This window comes from Pezoporus flaviventris, unplaced genomic scaffold (assembly GCF_033815535.1).
Source record: "Pezoporus flaviventris isolate CSIRO_AGI_PZ_B2104156 unplaced genomic scaffold, CSIRO_AGI_Pfla_v1 ptg000002l, whole genome shotgun sequence".
In the NCBI taxonomy this organism is placed as follows: Eukaryota; Metazoa; Chordata; class Aves; order Psittaciformes; family Psittacidae; genus Pezoporus; species Pezoporus flaviventris.
Genome location: NW_026892550.1, coordinates 85,301,154 through 85,320,358, shown reverse-complemented (window position 1 = coordinate 85,320,358; position 19,205 = coordinate 85,301,154). Strand labels below are relative to the sequence as shown.

Below are 19,205 nucleotides of genomic sequence, written 5' to 3'. Positions count from 1 at the left end.
TCTGATTTAAAGAAAGAAACACACAGCTGTGACACCTCTTGTTTTCAGAACACAGCACCACAGGGAAACCAAGCAATAAGGCAAGGCTGCATTTGGCATTAATAAGCAATTGATTTCAAAAAGCACAGGAAAGTCTGACAATTAAATTGTTTTTTAATGGCAACTAAGCATGCTCACTGGAGGAGGTAGTGAGCTTTTTCAGTACAGATTGTTGGGGTAGTGAAGTACCAAAGAAGTATGATAATGTCCAAAAAATAAACCGGACAGTGTGGTCATAATCCATCTGCTGATGATTAATTCTACAAAGCTTTTTGACCAGTGTTGTCATCCTGCTGTAAGGCTGTATTGCATGCCAGGGGTTTGATTTCACTCTTGGTAGGAAAGGCACACATTTCCGTTGAGGTTCATGAGTCACGATAAATACATATGCAACACTGAATTCAGAATTACAAGGATTTAAACATACTGATTCTTGCTAGGGGCATAAGAATCAGCTTTCTAATGCACCACACGGCAGAGTGTGAGAACAGATGGAAAAAAGCTATCACAGAAAAATGTTGACCAGAACTTTGAAATGTATTGCAGCCAGAACAAAATATTCCAAGTAGGACTGGAGAAGGCAACCTGTACCTCTGTGTAGGTGTATATAAAATGTAGGATGGCAAAGAACTGTGCTGAAAAGCCCCAGACATAGTTCTGCATGGCCTTTTCAGGTGCCTTTCACAGTGATCAGTGTGAAGCTTGGTAAATATTTAATTAGAAAACCACCATGGAATGCCTCCAGAAACCAGGAAATACAATTCTGAAAGTAATTTTTTTATGCCTGACTGTGCTTTACTCAAGCCCTAGCACAGTGGGATCAAGCAATGTTGGAACTGTCAGCTTGTTCTGTGAAAGAACCTGAATTAAGTTTCAGCTGCATAGCCTGAAAATAAGGTTATAAGCATATGAATTGTGAGGACACTGGGTGTCTCTCAGACCAAGAAGTTAAGAAGTTTATTCTGAATGATTATTCTGAAGGCTATTTTAACACTAGAAGTATCTGGGGGGAATGGGAGAGAAGGGAAAGTATTTTTAAATTATTCTAAAGAGAGGAACATTTACTATTTTGTTCTTGTATTTTCTACTTAGTAATAGCCAAGTCTTTTCCCAGAGATAACCGTGGCCCATTCTGTGTGTGTGTGTATGTGTGCAGGCACAATTCTTTCAGGAGGCACTTGCCAAGGCAGATGCAAGTGTCCAGTGTTGATTTTAACATGGGGACAGACCCGATTTTGCAAAGGGGAGAGACGACAACCAGCATTGGGAGAATAAAACCGGAACTCTACAAACAGAAGTCTGTGGATTCTGATGGGCAACAAGATGTGAAAACATGTGGAAAACTTAACTTCACTCTCCGGTATGATTATGAGAATGAACTTCTGGCTGTCACAATTGTCAAAGCCTTAGATCTGCCTGCTAAAGACTTCACAGGAACATCTGACCCCTACGTTAAGATTTATCTGCTCCCAGATAGGAAAAAGAAGTTTCAGACACGAGTTCACAGAAAGACATTAAATCCTGTCTTTGATGAAACCTTTCAGTTTCCTGTAGCCTATGATCAACTCAGCAACAGGAAATTGCATTTCAGTGTTTATGATTTTGACAGATTTTCTAGACATGACATGATTGGGGAAGTTATTCTTGATAACCTTTTTGAAGTCTCAGATCTCTCCAGGGAAGCCAATGTATGGAAAGACATCCACTGTGCCACCACCGTAAGTAATGTGTTCCAAAAGCATTAACATAATATTTTTATGTCTTTTTTGTAGTTTGTGGCAGAGCATCCTGTTTATCAACAGAGTCTGGAACGAAAAAAAGAAAAAAAGTTGTCAATAATTTCCTGTGAACGTAGGGAAAAAGATGCTTAGGAAGCTATAAAATTTAATTACTAATAAAATCTTCTGGGAACATACCGTCACCGTTACGGCTCACTATGCATATATAAATTAGGTTTGTTAATTAAATACTACATCATGAAAGTCACTACTTACCAAGAACAATTAATGTTTTCCTGTTATCAAAATACCCTGTCCTTTAAAATGATTACATATTTGGGAACAGGGCCCATTCTGCTCTTCATAGCAAATTTTCATAAGTTGGGAATCTTGTGAAGGAAGAGAGAAAGGCTAAAAATGCTTGTCTAAAGTCTAAAATGTTCTTTGCTGTCTGCCTGCCCTGTGGTTAGGGTCCTCAGTAAATGTATCTGCATTGCTGCCGGTTACTAGCAAAACTCAAGAGGCACAAGTAAATAGAGTTAGGAAACAGAAATCATTTGTTTATTGTTGCAAGCAAGAAAAGGAGGCAAGTGCACTGATGACAGGATGGATGACAGGCTACCTGCGGGAAAACCTCCAGTCTCCAAACATTATATTTATTAACCTTGAAATCCAAACTCATCTTTGTCTACAATTTGGGGGGGGGGGGGGGGGGTTAGTTATGGTATGGTGTGGGCTGTTGCTTTGGTTTGTTTTGGGGTTTTTGGTTGGTTTGGTTTGTTTTTTGTTTTGATTTTATTGGGTTTTTTTTTAACTACTATGCGATTTATATACAAGTTTTCCCATCCCATGTTCTGTGGAAATGTCCGAGTCATCTCTGGGTTTGAGCATGGGCTGGACTTACACAAAGGACAGAGCAGTAGTAGACACTGCTTCAGCCACAGAAGGTTCATACGACCCCTTCAGCAGAGCCTTTTTTCCCTGAAAGTTTTCATGCTGTTCATTACTGCTAGACATGGAAGTTTAGGTCTGCATAACTATAATGATACAGACTGGTATTTCCTTTCCAGTTTGAGCATGAGAAAGAAGAAATGAGATATATTAGGGAGCGGAGCATAGTGGAGACAGTTTTTGAATGTGAATTTCTAAAAATGGCTATTTATTTTACTTTCTGGGTCTACCAAATTGGTATGAACAGCCTTTGGCACACCTTCAGAAAATTGTTTCTGTGTATGCTTAGTTTAATTGAGCTCTGATTTTGGGTAAATTGAAGAACTGTGTTCTCAAGCGGAGAATTGTGTCTGTGTTTAAGGCCTTGGAATAATAGCCCAGTAACATTTTTTTTAGAATTCTTCTAGATTTTATATTATCTTTAACACTTTAATAATGATTTAAATGCTCACTGGTCCTGTGCGACATGTGTGTATGACATTTTTCACTGATAGAATGGTTTCAGCAAATTAGAATCCCTGGACTGTTCATCACCAGTTTTGAGCAGATCAAAATGCCCTACCAAATTATACAGTCTGGAGAGATACTAATATACATCTGAATGGGAATGGTTGCTAATCTTGGTGCTGAATTCTAATTGAAGTTTCTTCCTCACTGAGGAAGAATATAGTAGGTTGGGAATCTTGTGAAGGAAGAGAGAGAGGCTAAAAATGCTTAAGTACTTTAATTACTATATGCAGTTATAGTGCTTAACTCACTCTGCTGGTTTTGAAATTTAAGAGAAAGCATGAAGGTTTTACATTTCAGCCTTTCAGCCAGTATAGTTTACAGGTTTGAGTGTGTATGAGTAAGTTGTCTCCACTTAAGCTATTAACAATAAACACGTAACATTGAGGTATCTTCTAGTAAGTATGGGGTGACCACACCAGCTTTCACAGCCCTTACACTGTTCCCAGAAAATTGTGTGAGAAACTGATTGAATTGATATTTTTTTCTTGACAAAATGAAACCGTCCTATGTCTTTTTACTATATGTGCAACGTGCTGCTTTGTGTCTTACTTAGCTGTTTCATGTAGATTAAAATTGGTTAGTAATAAAAGTTTCTAGTTCTGCCATTTCAGAAGTCGTAAGATGAGGGAGTCAATCCTGCGCAGGAATAAACAGTACATAAAATGTTAATCAACGGGGAATTACAGTCTTAAGCACCAGATCTAAAGTTTGCCAAAGTTGCTAACTAGCAATTAAATATATAACTAATGCTTGGCAGAGTCAACAGACTTGGATTAAGCCTGGAAAAGAAAAGATCCAGCTGGTCCTACAGTTAGTGAAAAGTAATTGTACTCCAGGCAGGCATACTTTGGTGTTAAGAATCTTTAAAAGCCAAACTGGCTGTCTCAGTGGGAAGGTCCTTACTTGCACTGTAGAGTGCAGGAACCAAGCTGCCATTCTGCAGATTTATTTCTCTTATGCTTTTTTGCTCTTTGCCTCTGCTCTGTTTTGTTGTATGTTCTCTCAAGCCCTTTGTTCAGTCATGATTTCTACACCCAGTGGTTTCCTTGTGATAGATGGTAGCAATAGATCAAAGGATTAGTCCAAAACTCATAAAACAGCAGAAGTAGCCTCTCCTCAGCTTTGAGTCTTTTACATCTCTTTCGTAGTCAATAATCTTCTATACAGAAAGTAGAGTGAGGGTAAAAAATCATTCCTTTTACCTGGTTGGAAAGAACCCATTTTTATGACACAACTTTCTGCAGTCCTGGAGTTGAACACCTACTAGACAGATTTACCAAGGAAAGGAGCGACAACATTTTACTAGTGAAGGCAGTTACCTCAGGAGATCAGGAGATTCTCTACTATGCAAAGATTCTTCATCAGTAGTTAACATAATTTAACAAGGTTTGCTTGTACATCTTTAAGGAGTTTTTATTTGTTACAGGAAATACTTGGTCTGAGGAAAAAATCAGACTGGGTGATTGCACTGAGTCCTGTTGGCCATAAAATCAATGATTGTTGAAATCTACAGTTTGAATACTTGTTTTGTTTTTTCTCATAATAGTAGTTTGAAACTATTTTGTAGAAGTGCAGGATTGGCCCTCACACACCCTCATTTTTATCCATATGGTTTTCAGTTGTTGGAATCGATTCATCTTTGTTAGTTTGGAGTTTTTTTTCCTTTTAACTTTTCATTCATATCATCGTTTCTCTGTTATATGACATCTCGAAAACCTACAGCTATTGTATACCATGTAGCATGTGCCTATTGTAAGTGCTAAAGGATCTCAATTTCTTAATGTGAAACTATCAAGGTAAATTTGGTATAAAATCAGTTGTGGAAAAGGAGTATCCTAGCTATCATATTATATTAATACTCCCAAATTTTGCTTATATGTGGGTGAGTTTTCAATAAATAATCCATCATTTACTTCTGTTCGTTTGATTAATTGAAAAAAAAAAAAACAAACCTTAAGATGGAGCTTTGCACCACCTGTGAAGGTTGTTCAGTACATTGGAATACTGTAAGTCTTAATACACTAATAATAGTTAATTCATAACATCAGAGACAAATAGCATCAAATGGATTGTTTAGTCAACATACCTAGCTTATGCTTTTGTAAAGGGCTTGTGAGTTTTGCATACATTTCTGATGTTTTGCTACTGTCAAAATATACCACATACTTTAAAAATATTTTAAAAAGAAAACTCATGCATTGGAATAGTTAACAAGCACTAGTGCAAATATTCAGTGTTGTAAATATGTTTAGACAAAAAAAAAACAACTCTAGTGATCTTAACACCTGGGTATAAAAGTTTATTAACTTCCCATTATACTTTTAAAAATGATTGATTGCTTTGAAAATCATTGCCTAAAAAATCTGTGAGCTCTGTTAGTGGAACCAGTTATAGGAAACTATGCAACTGGAAAAAAAAAAAAAAATAGGGCCCAGAATTTAAATGAAAGCCATTTCCACCGCAGTAGTCTTTTGAGGGTGTTAGTCATGGAGCTGTCATGTATTTGTAGCCTCTTGAATTATCTCATGTAGACAGATGGAACTTGATTATTATTTAGTTTTCTGACACCAGACATTTCACTGATACAGCTTTCTCATTTGTGAAGTGGGATATAAAAGGAGGTTTTGTAAGGACACACACTGCATGTGATGCCCATGATGTGTGATTGCAGTTTCTAAAGTGCTTGGCATACAAGTGAATAGGGTTGCTGGAAAGGACAGAAGTGCTTAAATACCTCTTTTTTTAATAAGCGGGACAGTAACATTTGTCTCAGTTAATTTGTCTCAAAACTTGCCAGAGTAGAATGTCACACAGGTAATCCTGCCTGTTATAGATGGAGATTCTTCTGACTTCCTGACCAAACAAGAATGAAGCCCACCTCTGCAGTGCACCCAGAGCAATTACAGGCATTATCTTTTGCTTAGTTTTCTCCATAGTTCACTATTTCATAAGTGGACAAAAACTGGCACACTAAACTGTACACTGAGTAAGGCAATAGTAGGGCTGAAAAAGGTATGTCTTATGGTAGTCAAATGTTGAGGCCGCATTGTAAGGATTGTCCTATTTCTTAGTGTTCAAAGAGCAACACTATCAGGAAATGTTTTATCACCAGAAATGTAGTGGACTATGCCCTACAGTTAGTCATCCTAACTTGCTAGCCTAGTCCTTCAGAATGGATGCTTCTGGAAGTGTACATAAAAGTTTTAACCCAATGTTAAAGAGGCGTGGAAGAGTAAAAACTCGTCAGTATACAAACATTTACCATCTCTATAGAGGGAATAGCATTTTTAAAGCTGAGTCACTGGCATTTGTAATTTCCACTCAAGGCCAGCAATATAAAGGTTTCACGTGATTACCTGCTCCTGAGTAGATGAGCGAATACTCTAGGTCAGTCTTTCCAGAAACGTATTGAGGCTTATCATTAGTTTTGGGACTACTTTGTGTCAGAGTGATAACTAGAAAAGACAATGGAGAAAGAATAGGTTTCTGACCCGTTACTGAAAGCAGGAAAGATTTGTATTATTATTGACCATTTCTTTTAGTTTGAAAGGACAAATTATTTTAATATTCTGCTTTGCTAGAGGCAAACTGCTACTTTCAGTCTACCTTGAAAATGGGAAAATGGTTTCCTCGAGGGAAGTTAATATCTCTGCATTCAGGCAGTACCATGGCAGCTATACTAAGGTGCAACCCTTGACTGACGTGCTATGTCCTAAGTGCTCTCTGAGTTTCTCACTGCAAATTGTCTCTTTGCAGTCAATCCATTGCTGCTTCAGAACAGCTTCTTTATGCAGGAAGCCGAATATGTTTTGGTTCATTTATGTGCTGGTAGATGCTACAGTTAGTTCACAGAAGTACCTCTGTTCTCAGCTCTTCTGAAGCAGGAATGGGCTTCCTTTCTGCCTGGCAAGATGAAACTACCTCCCTGGTGCACAAGACAGATGGTTATGTACAGAGGGAGTAACAAAAGAAGCATCCAGGAGGCTTCCCAAGGCGCTACTGAGAGCATTCAGCTTGCTGGACTCAGCATGCTTTCTCAGGGAGCCCTCTCTATGCAATCAGGACTGCAATCAGCAACTGTGAACCAGAGCAATCAGAATGTCTGATTGGCAAAAACAGGCATTAGGCCTCCACAAGCAGAAGATGCAGTCATTATAGAGCAACAGGCCCCACTGCTTCCACTGTCTTCCGCAGAGGCAAGAACAAACACAAACTTCATTGATTCATTTCCCAGGACAGCAGCTCAATCAGTAAGTGGTGCTGGGAGGAACAAAAAGATCTGCATTTGATATGCAAAGAATAACAGGAGAGGAAGATAAATATTAGCTGTGGGGGCAAGGTTTCCAAAGTAAAATCCCTTTGAAAGGTGGTTAAATTAGCTCTCCAGTTCTCTTCATGTAACTCTTGATAGCTCCTGTGATAGCTTAAATACCATCAAATTCTAAATGCATAGATGAGAAAACAGGCAGATTGGTAGGTTTATATATGGCTTTTTACTATTATTCTTTCAACTCTTAAGCTATATCTCAAAACACGAACATCTTAATGCATTCTTAACTAACTGTGCGAGGGAACAGGTTTCCCTCTTCTTTCCATCCAATGCCCAACATTTATCATGATGTTTTATTTTATCCCTGATTTTTGAAACTTGAGGTCAGTAGTTTTTATTGGAAAGCAGGAATATGTACAGTATGTTTCTAAACAGAACAAGAGAAAAAAAAGAGAGAAAAATCTTTCCTTTAGGAAAATTATATTTCTGCAGTACCCAAGTAATCCAAAGGTCCGATTCTGCCACTGCATTTTTCTTTACATTTGCATACTATACAGAAAAGCAATTTTCTGTGACCAAAGGAAGCAGCTAAAAGTCTAGGAATGTAAATGCCTGAATAACTTCTTTGATATCTAGAAAATATTATTAGTTAGTAAAGATGCTTACTCAAAATACAGCAGGAAAATTAAAAGAAAAAATTTGCAAATCATTTGTTTAGAAATCAAGTAAAAGATAAATTCATGCCACCCTCGATAGTTTTGCTACACTACTGTCATATGCAATCAATTTTTGAAACACCATTTAAATTATAATTAATAGGAAAGTAGTTTTGGATATTAAAATTGAGATTAGGAATTAAAATGCTTACTGTGAATTATGATAACTTGAGTCATAAAATAGCAACAAGGAAGTTTCTGAGGGAATTTAATTTCTAATGCAGTATTAATTACACAAATATTTATTTTAACTATGGATATTAATGACACACTGGTAATAATAAAAGTGTATAAATTCTTTAGTTCCAGTAACATTTATATAGCTCATTGCAAGAATCCATAAAGAGTTGCTCTTTTAAGACTTTTTTAATTGCAAAATTTAAAAATCCATGGGAAAAGAAACAGACACAAACATCAGTGAAAAAAATTGCCTAGAGCTCATTTGTGATCAAAACATGGTGCAAAAATGACATATTATTTCAAATATGAGCTCCCTATGAGCTTTTTATTCCTGCTAGCATAGGAAACTAGTTAAGATCTTGGAGTATAGGAGGGAGACTACGAAAGTTCTTACACTGTCAGTATAGACAATAAATAATTTTTCCTGTTCAGTTCAGGATTAAGGGTGAAGAGACTATCCTGAACATGGAAGGATCTCTGTCTAACTTCCTCACTGAATTTGCAGAGGTTCCTAGCTAGAAGTTGTCTCTTCTATTGAATTTAATGGAAACAAATGGGAAAGTTAATTAGAATAACAAAACAGCAAAGCTTTCTCCAGCAGCAACAGTTCTAAAACTCAGTCAGCCTAATTGGTGCTTTCCTACAAGGGCTTCATACTAATCCTCACATCACTACCCTGTGTATACATATTGTGAAGAGGGATCACAGCCTCTGTAGAAATGCTGCTACTTCTAGAGGCATAAATGTGAAAATGAGAGCACTGCTGTCCATTTGGTCTGATAATAAAAATAATAGAATAAGGACCTTTTTTTCATCTAACTTTGCCAACACCTGATTCTCCAAGAGTCCATAAAGCAGGCAATGTGGACAGATCCATGGTAACCTAATGGAAAATATTATTAGCACATTCATCCGGGTGTGATTGCTTGTGTGGGATGAGAATTAACGCTATCTATCTGAAGAATCTGTATTCTATAGCTAAGAAAACCCAAGGTCATCTCAATAGCTGACATACGCATTTAAGATCAGTGTTTTCTTTGTTTTATTTTGTTCTAGCGTTGCTGTACCAGAAAATGGATTGGATAGTAAGGTAAACTGAGAGCCTTAAAAGTAACTGCAGCTGGTATAGCACTTGCCACCTTTCCAGTTCCTTAGTACTGTATGACAGCTTGTGTACACAAAAGGGAAATAAATGAAAGAAACATACAGTACCAACAAATGCTTCCTTTTGCATTAGTGCCTCTACGCTTGATGCTGGTTTACCTGTTATTGGAAGTCAGTGGGGGGAATCATTACAAGCATCTTTAAAGCTAGCTGTTAATTGAAATCTAAGTTTAATTTAAGAAGAAAAAGAAAGACTCATAATAGGCCTAAAAAAGAGGGAAATTTTCATGTGAGTTACCTAAGTAAGGCACGGTTCTAGGTGAATATATGATACATGTAAGACACTGTGAAGCATAGTTAAAAATCTGTATGGATGGCAACCACCCAGTCTAGGCTTGTGTCTTCTGAGTTGTGTTTTGTTTTAGGTGGACTGTAATGCAGACATGATTGCTGTAATGCAGACATGATTGTTGAGGGTGGCTTGTGCCTAGGTGTCTTCAGATTTGCTTGAATTCAATGGTTCCTCTCAGATGATTTGTGTGAACTTAGTTATCTAGTGTATTATAAAGTGAGAAAAATATGAATTTGCTGGAGCACTGGGATTCTGAAGTAATTAAATTCTATTTTTAAATCTCAATTAAAATCAATAATACTGAAGGATCCAGGGCATTTAAAAATGCTACTCATTATAAACAATGTGGTAGACAGAGAAAGACTGCCATGAGAAGTTTAAATGCTGAACTTTACTTTGTTCATTATTTAGGTCTGAACCTATATTTTCGGCTCCAAATTAATGAACCTGTAGTTCTCAAGTTAACAAAAAAGTGCATGGGGGGAAATGGTGATATCCCTGTTCAAGTTTCTGATGCTATCATATTATGCAGAATATTAATCTTAATCCTTCAAAACAACATTTGAAAGATTGTAAGTCTCGGGCGTTAGCCTGTGTGATTGTTTTCCAAAGAATATTTATTTTAATGATGCATTTTAATGCCTTAATCCCCAGTTGCCCTATGACTTGTAGAGGTCCTAATAAAATATAATCAGTTCACTCAAACATAACCAACTTCAGCAGATACTAAAAGTAGAAACTAAGTACTTGGAATTTCTACTCCTTACTAAGCAAAAAGATACTGTCTACAAAACTGTCAGCAAACATCAGATGCCACAACTAGTACCAAATTAAATTAAAAGATAAAAATATCAGAGTTCTCTGAAGGATTCTGAACAAACATTTATTTTAACTCAATCTGGGGACCATGGGAAATCCAAGTCTCTGATGGCATTCTATGATGGGCAGTTCTCTCCACCAGGAGTAGAGTTAAATGGTATCTACAGATTACTGCAGGGTAACTACTACTTTTATTTCCAGCCCATTGAAATCACAATGAATGACTCAAATATCTCTGATATAGGTAGGACTGTTTATTTAAAATAATGTCTATTCTGGTGTATTGCAGAATTTGTCTATTGAATTGGTGGACAGAGCTAAATGACTGTCGTTCTATAATAAGAAAATCAGGCCTTTCAGGGCAGCACAAGCCACATTTTTTCCAGGTGTTAAGTATCAGAAAATGCCTGCATAAACAGTGGTGTGATAGAGAGCCTTTTCCTAATCCTAAAATCATACCTTACCATGTCAGACTGAGTAGTCAATACACAGGTTACAGAACTTTGGTAAACTTCAGTATATCTGCCCTTTGAACAGTCTGCTGTGCTTGGACACATTCGTTGTTCAAGAATTTCTTTTTGCATTAAGGCATATTGTTTATTCATTGCACAGTCAGAAACACTAGATTTGATTGCAGGGGATTTTCCAAGCTTTTTTCCAATATGTCTTCAGTACATAGTGTTCAGAAAGGAAAGAAAGGACTGAGCATAAGCATCAAATGCTTGCCATTTTGTTAAGCATTGATGCTTTTCTCTGCTTTTCAAAAAACTACTGTAAAGTAACCACCATATGGAGTTTTCAAGTCTTTTGCATAATGCTTCTTTTAAAGTATAAAAGTGATGATAAATAGCTCTGCCTGTATTCTCGTTTATCATTTGAGCTAACCCAAACCTTTGAGTGTTTACCCAATTTCTCTTGAGAAAGAAATAATAGAATACTCAAGTTCATACTCACATCTTGCAAAAAATATTTTTTCTCTATTCACTTATATAAGTAATTTCTCTGAAAAACAAAGAATTAGTCCCTTTCATGAGCTGGCCATTGTGTTTTATGATCCAGCCCATCTTCATCACCTTTCTCAACATAGACCTTAAGCTTTGAAACACTGGATGTGGGGTAACATTATTTCCTTTTCAAACAATAAAGTGAGATCTCTTTGGCATATGGATATGAGGAACAACAATCAGACTCTGAATTCAGAAAGTAATGCTCATAACAGAAGCTGTGCTTTAAAGAGATTTCAGATATGACAAAATAGAGAGCACTTGCAACTTTAACAAATGAGTGAAAAGAACTACACTTCATTTTTTCAAGTTTTATTTATATTTTCTGGAATAGAAAAGTGAATTTATTAATGTACTCTGTGGCACAAAACTCTGTGTTGTGTGTGGCAATGTACGGGACTTGAGCTAAGGAGATGTCAAATAGCTGTATTTATCCTATGTGGACTGAATGAGCTAAATCATTTTGAAATCCTGAGCAATCTGAAATCCTGAAATCCTGACAAGCATGAAATTTGCCCACAGTACATGTTCACATGCTTATCAATCTACTAATTCTCAGAACAGAATCCTAGAAAAATGACTGAACATGTGAGTTGACCAAGCTACACAAAAGTCAATATTTCATTAACAGTGCAACGAAGAATTTAAAGCTATTCTAAGACTGCATTCTTCAATCTAAAGACTGAAAAGCAGGGAAAAAAAGAAAAAAAAAACAGAACAAATGACAAAAATAAACCCTAAATAAACAAACAACAATACCTCCCTGAAGCATGTGATGAAGTCCATCTTTAATCAAGAAAGATCTGAAGTGCTTATTTTAATTTAGGCAGAATATTAAGCCAAATAAAGTCAATAAAAATGTTCAAATAAGCAGCTAAATGTGAGGAGTAAGTCCCAGTCTGTCTTATAACTGTAAGTAATGCATTTATCATCTACGCAGCAATCATTATGTATCATTTAAAGATTTATCACGCTTGCCTTCTGATGTTAGAGCAGCTGTACTATAAATAGAGCAGTTTTCAAACAAATTTGTACTCTCAGGGTAGCTATAGTTTTAACAGATAAAATATTGGACCTGAGATATTAAAAATAAACCTTTTAGTAGTAGGTCAGAGAAAGTCCTTTGCAATCACATAAGCATGCTTGAGAGTGGCTGCCATACAGAAGTGACTTCCTTACACGCTCCTTGTAAGCTTGTATTTAAAAATCCTAAGTTGTTTTTAATATGCAACTTTCTTTTCTTTGGGGTTATATTTAAAAGGAACAATTTAGGACATAACTAGCAACTCAACAAGTAAACTTTTGTATATATAACTGTGAGAAAAGAAAAAATAAGAATTGATGGAACCTCTCTTCCTTAGATTACATTTCTCAAACTTTGCAGCATCTGTATTGTACAGCAACATGATATTATATGAATTCACAGCACATTGTCTCAACATAGAAACTTGAGGATTATCAAGATCCACATGGACCTTATCCACCTTTCCAAATATGTTATCTTCAAAAAAATTGCTGTTGGGCCAGGGAAGTTGTAGGTGCTACTCGTTATTTTGCTTTTCTTCCAGAGCAGCACCCCTCAAAGCACAGTAAGAGCAATAAAACTAGCAGCTTTTACCAGCACATTCATCTTTTCAAAGCACTTAGACAGGATAAACTTTTGATATGCATACATATGTGCAGGAATATATCTCCTACATAAATTCCAGTGGCTAAAAGTCATGTAAATGTATGTGATCTAAATATCCCACCAAATTTCTTTCTATTGGAAATAATGGAGTTTGAGTCTTTTCAAGAGCAGAAATTGACTTTCCACATTCCGTACCTTTTCATTTATGTGAATGCAACACAAACATATCAGGAATCCAGAAAGTTTTGGTTCTGCTTTTTAATAATTTCTCTATTTGTTAATTCTAAATCCTGTCACTAAAATATTATCCTGTTGGCACCCTTTCAGTATTTTATAGAAATAATTTCTGGACACTGGTTGTGACATCCTCAGAAGCACGTGAGGCTGCAAAACAAGTCTCTTCATGTTAAAAAAGAAATTCTAAGTTTCTGCGAGATCTGAACTGAATTATTGGCAGTATGGTCAGATTGCTAATCATTTATTTTCTTTTTCAGGAGAGCATAGATTTGGGTGAGATCATGTTTTCCCTTTGTTATTTGCCTACTGCCGGGAGAATGACATTAACTGTCATCAAATGTAGGAATCTCAAAGCAATGGACATAACTGGCGCATCAGGTGAATCTACTTTTTTTAATAAGAAGGCAGGCAAGAAGGGGACAAATAAGAACTCCTTGGGTTTTGTGTGCTTAACATTGTTGTGAAATGGAAGAAGCAGCAGAATGGGTATAGACACTATTCAGATCTACTGGCTGTCTTTGGTCTGGCAGTCACCATGTCTTATTCAGAATGCCCGTGTTTTTCTTTTGCATTGTTTTATTCATATGACATTCCTACAAAAAATATATTGCTCTTATACTACACATTTAAATGACTTTGAGTCCAAATGCACGCAACTGATTGTCTGTTACTCAGATCCATATGTCAAAGTGTCACTGATGTGTGAGGGGCGAAGACTGAAAAAGCGGAAGACTACCACAAAGAAAAACACGCTCAATCCCGTTTATAATGAGGCCATCATCTTTGATATCCCTCCAGAGAATGTGGACCAGGTCAGCCTCTCCATTGCAGTGATGGATTACGATCGGTAAGCACAGTTTGCTTTCTTACCATTAATCTTCAGTGAGAAGTTACCTGATCATTGCAAGCAACTGCATTCCATCTCCTTGAACTTAGTGTCACAAAAGATAAAGCCTTTGGGTCTTTTGCTTTAAAAGGAAGTAGAGGTTTAAAGCTCCCACACCTTTTAGAGCTCAGGCCATTTTGTCTGTGTCATAAATAAATGTGATGCAGAAGAAACATGTCTTAATCTTCTTACGGGCCACTAGCCTTGGCATACATTTCTTTCCCCATCTGGTGGCTGGACTATGTAAAATCTTTATAAATCACATATGTCTCCCAGTTTAAAAAAGTCTCTCACACTTCTAATTTCTATTTAAATGGCACATATTTGAACTAAAAAAAAAAAAAAAAAAAAGGATTACTATAATAGAATTAGATGCTAATTGCCTCATTGAATTAAGTAATAATAAATTCTTCATTTGAGTCAATAGAGAATCTTTGTAACCTTTGGGTTCAGCCCTGGTTGATAAAACATCTGAGCCTCAATTTTCTATGTCCTCACCGAGAACTCTTCTGGAAGAGATTCCTACTTAGAGATGTTCAAGGACTTTAGGTTAAACTAGACAGTGACTGACAGAATCAAGCCCAAGCCAAGTCTGCTTCATTCAAGTGCTATTAGTAGTGAGCTCTTGAGATTGCAGGGCAAATAAACAAGGAAAGTCAAATTTAGTAACACAAACCTTCAGATTGCTTTTCCTTGCCATTAGATTTCTGATTGTCCTCCAACTTCTGTCAGGAAGACTTTCTCAGTCAGATGTGAAAGGGCACTATGGTGCCGTTGGGAAGAGAAAAGAACAGCAGCCTGCACACTTTCAGTCTCTTCAGCTGCTCCTTTCAAAGTATTTGGTAAGAGAAAGTTAGGAAACATTCTAACGTACATATGGGAAAGGTACAGAAATTATTTTCTGGAATTCCTCAACAAGTCTGTATGGCACTGCCAGCAGTATGAAGTATTAAGGCATAGCCTGTCATGGCAATACCTCTTGCCTTCCACAATTCTGACTGAAGTTCTAATGATGACGACAGTAACAGCTGGAAAATAGAGTGTGAAATAACACCTGAAGGATTTGAAGCAGGAAATGTATTCCGCACTATTTTCTTTCACCTTCCTCTTGACAAAATTTCAGCATGCATTCCTTCTAGATCATTTGGTGCATTATGCTCCGTTTCTCTCCTTGTATTCTTTGGGTTGTAACGTTTTAATGGCAAGGGTTAAGTCTTCATTGCAATTTTTATAGCTACTAGAAGCATGTAGTGGCTGGAGGTTTTTTGACACTACCATTTTAGACCATAATATTACTATGCTACTGCTAAAACTAATATCTGTGATAGATAATGTGGAAACTTTGTGCATGTATTCTGTGCTGCACTAAACCAGTACACTGAATTACATCAGATATTACTAAAACTGGTTTTATTTTTTAAAAAATTGCCTTCCTTCAATTCTCAGAGTAGGGCACAATGAGGTCATTGGGGTATGTCGGACAGGAATTGATGCTGAAGGGCTTGGAAGAGATCACTGGAATGAAATGTTGGCTTACCCACGTAAACCGATAACACACTGGCATCCACTACTAGAGGTAAGAAGTAGTCAAATTTTCTGCTTCTCAGTATACTGAATGTTCTGTCTCTCTCATGCTTCTGTGCTTCTAAAAATCATGAAAATCAGTGAAGTCTCTACGGAGAAGCTCTATGATCCTTAGCACAGCCTAAATTTAGTTACATGGGTTTATTGGTTACTTAAGTGTGCCATTTCAAAAGTTTCCATGCTGCACTGATGGCATTATAAGAATAAATAAAGATATAATAAATTTCCAGAAATTATGATAAGGAACGTATATCCACTTAGAAGAGATCATTTGCAAATATTTCAGAAGTAATCATTTCCTCTTCAAAAATCTTTAACATGATCAGATATGTTGCTAAAATATTAATCTGAAGCTGGCCTGCTAATTAGGCTAAATTAAGGCAACATACCAGCAGATACCTCCAGAGTTACTCGACCAGGCACTTGCTGGAAGCTTATTCAAATAAATGAGTAATTATACCTACAAATCTGTGGGCTTGGACTCCCTCTTCAACCTGCTGCAGCCATATCTTACTGGTTTTCTGTATGCAAAATGCTCACAGCTTTGGATTCGGAAAGATTCATTTGAAGACTCAAGAAGCAGACGGCAGTGTTTTGGGACACAGACAACACACTGCTTAGCTCTTACCAAAAGCAACCTCTGCAGAAAAATGAGTTCCTGTCTGAGGCATTATGGGCGATTTTGTTTTCCCCACTGCATTGCACATGACTGCACAGTATGTCCAGTGACAGGTAGAAAAAGCCCAGCAGAAAACACCTAAAGAATGGTATAAGTGCAACTAAATCGAATCAATGCAGCAAAGAAACCTATTTTTACAGGTGCGTGGCTCTGTCTGGATTATGTAAATTGGGAAACAGAGGTACCACCCCCAATTAGTGAAATAAACCCACTCCTCTGAAATGACTGAGTCATTTTTAGTTCACTTTAGGATTTTTCTTCCCATTAGTAGTTCTGCTGGAGACTTTGATCAAGAAAGGGTTTAGATTTGATTTGGGTTCTTTGAGGGAGTCTCTCATCCTCTGAAATGATCATGATATGCTAACATTTAACACTTTTCTTGCAGTTACCTGGCAGAGCAACCAGTTTTGATAGCCAGGGATCTTGTTCATCACCAAAACCACCGCTTACGCCCTAGGGACCAAGAGTGGATTCATCATGTTTAGTGTCCAAAGCTCCCTTGTAGCTCACATCTTACATAAACAGAAGGTTTGGCTTCTGCAGATGAACTGTATCCATATTTTTTTATTAAAATACATTTTTCCTATTCTAAGTATTCTATTACAGTTTATAATAATTTCTTAATGTATGAATGAAGTTGAATTGAGCCAAATATAACCTTTCCTCATACAAATTCATTCACCTGTTTTCTTGCTGACATGTGTCCAGCGTCATATCCAAGCAGTGCTTTGATATGACCTATATCTTTGCATAGACAAAGAAATCAGAAAAAAAATTAATCTCTCAAGCAATTCAAAACCACTCATTGCAGCTTGTAATGCCTAATTCTTTTGAGAGAGAGCAAATAGTCATGTATAGCTAATGTAGTAAATTTCTTCTAAATTGCACTACATCCTGTGTAATTTCTCAAAATAATAATTCAAACTGAATATTGCATGAAAAAAACAACTGTTGTCACATTTTGGGTGTTTGAAGATCAATTCATCCCTTGGGCATGGAGGAAGGGCTGCTCAAAAGCCCACTGAAGCCAATGAGAAGGACCCTATTGGCTTCACCTGGGTTTTAGTTCAGCCTTTGGAACAGGTCTTACAACTGGATCTGTGCAGTTACAATCTTCCAGCAATCAAGATGCCGGCTGCCCTAGAAGAACCTGTTAGCCTGTTCACCAAAACAGCCAGGCTGTTTTACTTCAGCTACCCACTGGCTGATGAAGAGCTAGCTCAGATGTCTCTGCATGACACTGAACAGCACATGTACAGGTATTGATCTGGAAAGCTAATGTGTCTGCAGTGAGTTGTCTGGAAGTTGATGCAGCTCCACAGACATAGGTGTCTCCTGAGAAGGTGCATCCAGCCCCTTTGAAGCAGCTCATTTGCCACTAGCATCATGCAGTCCTTACTTGGTCTTCACGGAGGTCAAACTGTAGATGTGAAAACACTTTAAAGGAATTGATATAATGACTTTTAGCTGTTAAAAAAAATCATGAAAAACTGCAATTTTTCATAAAACTGCATTTTTTTATGAAAAACTGCAATTTTTCATAACATTTTTCTGATTCTGGATTTAGTGTGACAGTATTAGATTTCTTTGAAGTTATTTTGACTAAGTGCACAGTTCACATGCAATAGTTTCTGGTCCCCGGCTCGATGCCTCTAGTATTCTATGCTAAATATGAATTTGAGATATGTTTTCTGTCAATATAATTGAACTGTAACAATTTTATAAACTAGTAAACTCATTTACTAGACTACACAGTGACAGCAAATACAAAAAAGTATTGGCTGAAGTGAGCTGCTTTAAAAACTAGAAGAGAACTACATATTTTGTGGATTTAGCTCATTTTAACACTGAAGCTTACTTCAATTGGATAGTTATTTTCTTTCTTTTTTCTGGTTGTTGGATTTCTGTTGGTGGTGGTCGGTTGGTTGGGGTGTTTTGTCTGTGAAGAGTATAGCAAAGACTTCATGACTGCGACTCAGATTTTGAGAGCTGAACTGCAACTGGAAAAGAGTTGAGGTGGTGGCTTTTTTGTAAAGTATAAAGAAAACTGAGAAGATAGATAATATTTTCCAAAACAGTGTTTTTACAGAAGTGTACATGAGAAAAATGCCAGTGGAAGATTGGTTTATGATAATAGAAGAGTTTGTGAAAATTAATCTAGTTATAAAGGGAAAAAGCAGTTTAGACAGACTTCGGAAGAACCATTTTGGCTTGGTTAGTTTGCCCTGGTTGACACACAATGCTTTTATGCAGATCCAGTGCCTCCAGTCCATTAATTAATCTCTAAGGTAGTCAAATATGCCTTGAAGTGTCTTAACTGCTCCACAAAAGTTAGGAAGGCTGGTCTTAAAATTCCAGCAAGCAAATAAATAAATTGTGTTCCAGGTTTCTATTCATGGTCTATAGGCAGAAACAGTTTTTCCCAGAGAGGGTTGGTAACTCTGAACACTGGTCCTCCCTGCTCAAGGCTGTATCTTCATCACCATAAATACAGAGCAGCCTTGCAGAATTTCATTCCTCCATTTG

The 19,205-nt window shown here is 36.9% G+C and overlaps 1 protein-coding gene and 1 long non-coding RNA gene across 2 annotated transcripts in view; one reads left to right on the top strand and one right to left on the bottom strand.

The window, feature by feature from the left end:
- Positions 1–17,356, top strand: part of SYT10 (synaptotagmin 10) — a 36,256-nt gene extending 18,900 nt beyond the window's left edge. Inside the window, exons 3-7 of the mRNA XM_061444880.1 lie at positions 1,196–1,757; positions 13,788–13,908; positions 14,206–14,377; positions 15,863–15,992; positions 17,065–17,356. Of these exons, the coding sequence (XP_061300864.1) occupies positions 1,196–1,757; positions 13,788–13,908; positions 14,206–14,377; positions 15,863–15,992; positions 17,065–17,136 (1,057 nt within the window). The 3' untranslated portion in view covers positions 17,137–17,356. The remainder of the gene's footprint in view (positions 1–1,195; positions 1,758–13,787; positions 13,909–14,205; positions 14,378–15,862; positions 15,993–17,064) is intronic.
- On the bottom strand, positions 1,668–17,133 carry LOC133264839 (uncharacterized). The gene is made up of 3 exons (XR_009741782.1): positions 17,054–17,133; positions 15,093–15,243; positions 1,668–1,844 (listed from the first exon to the last, which is right to left on the bottom strand). It is a non-coding gene; the product is annotated as an uncharacterized LOC133264839 (long non-coding RNA).
- Positions 17,357–19,205: the final 1,849 nt, after the last annotated feature.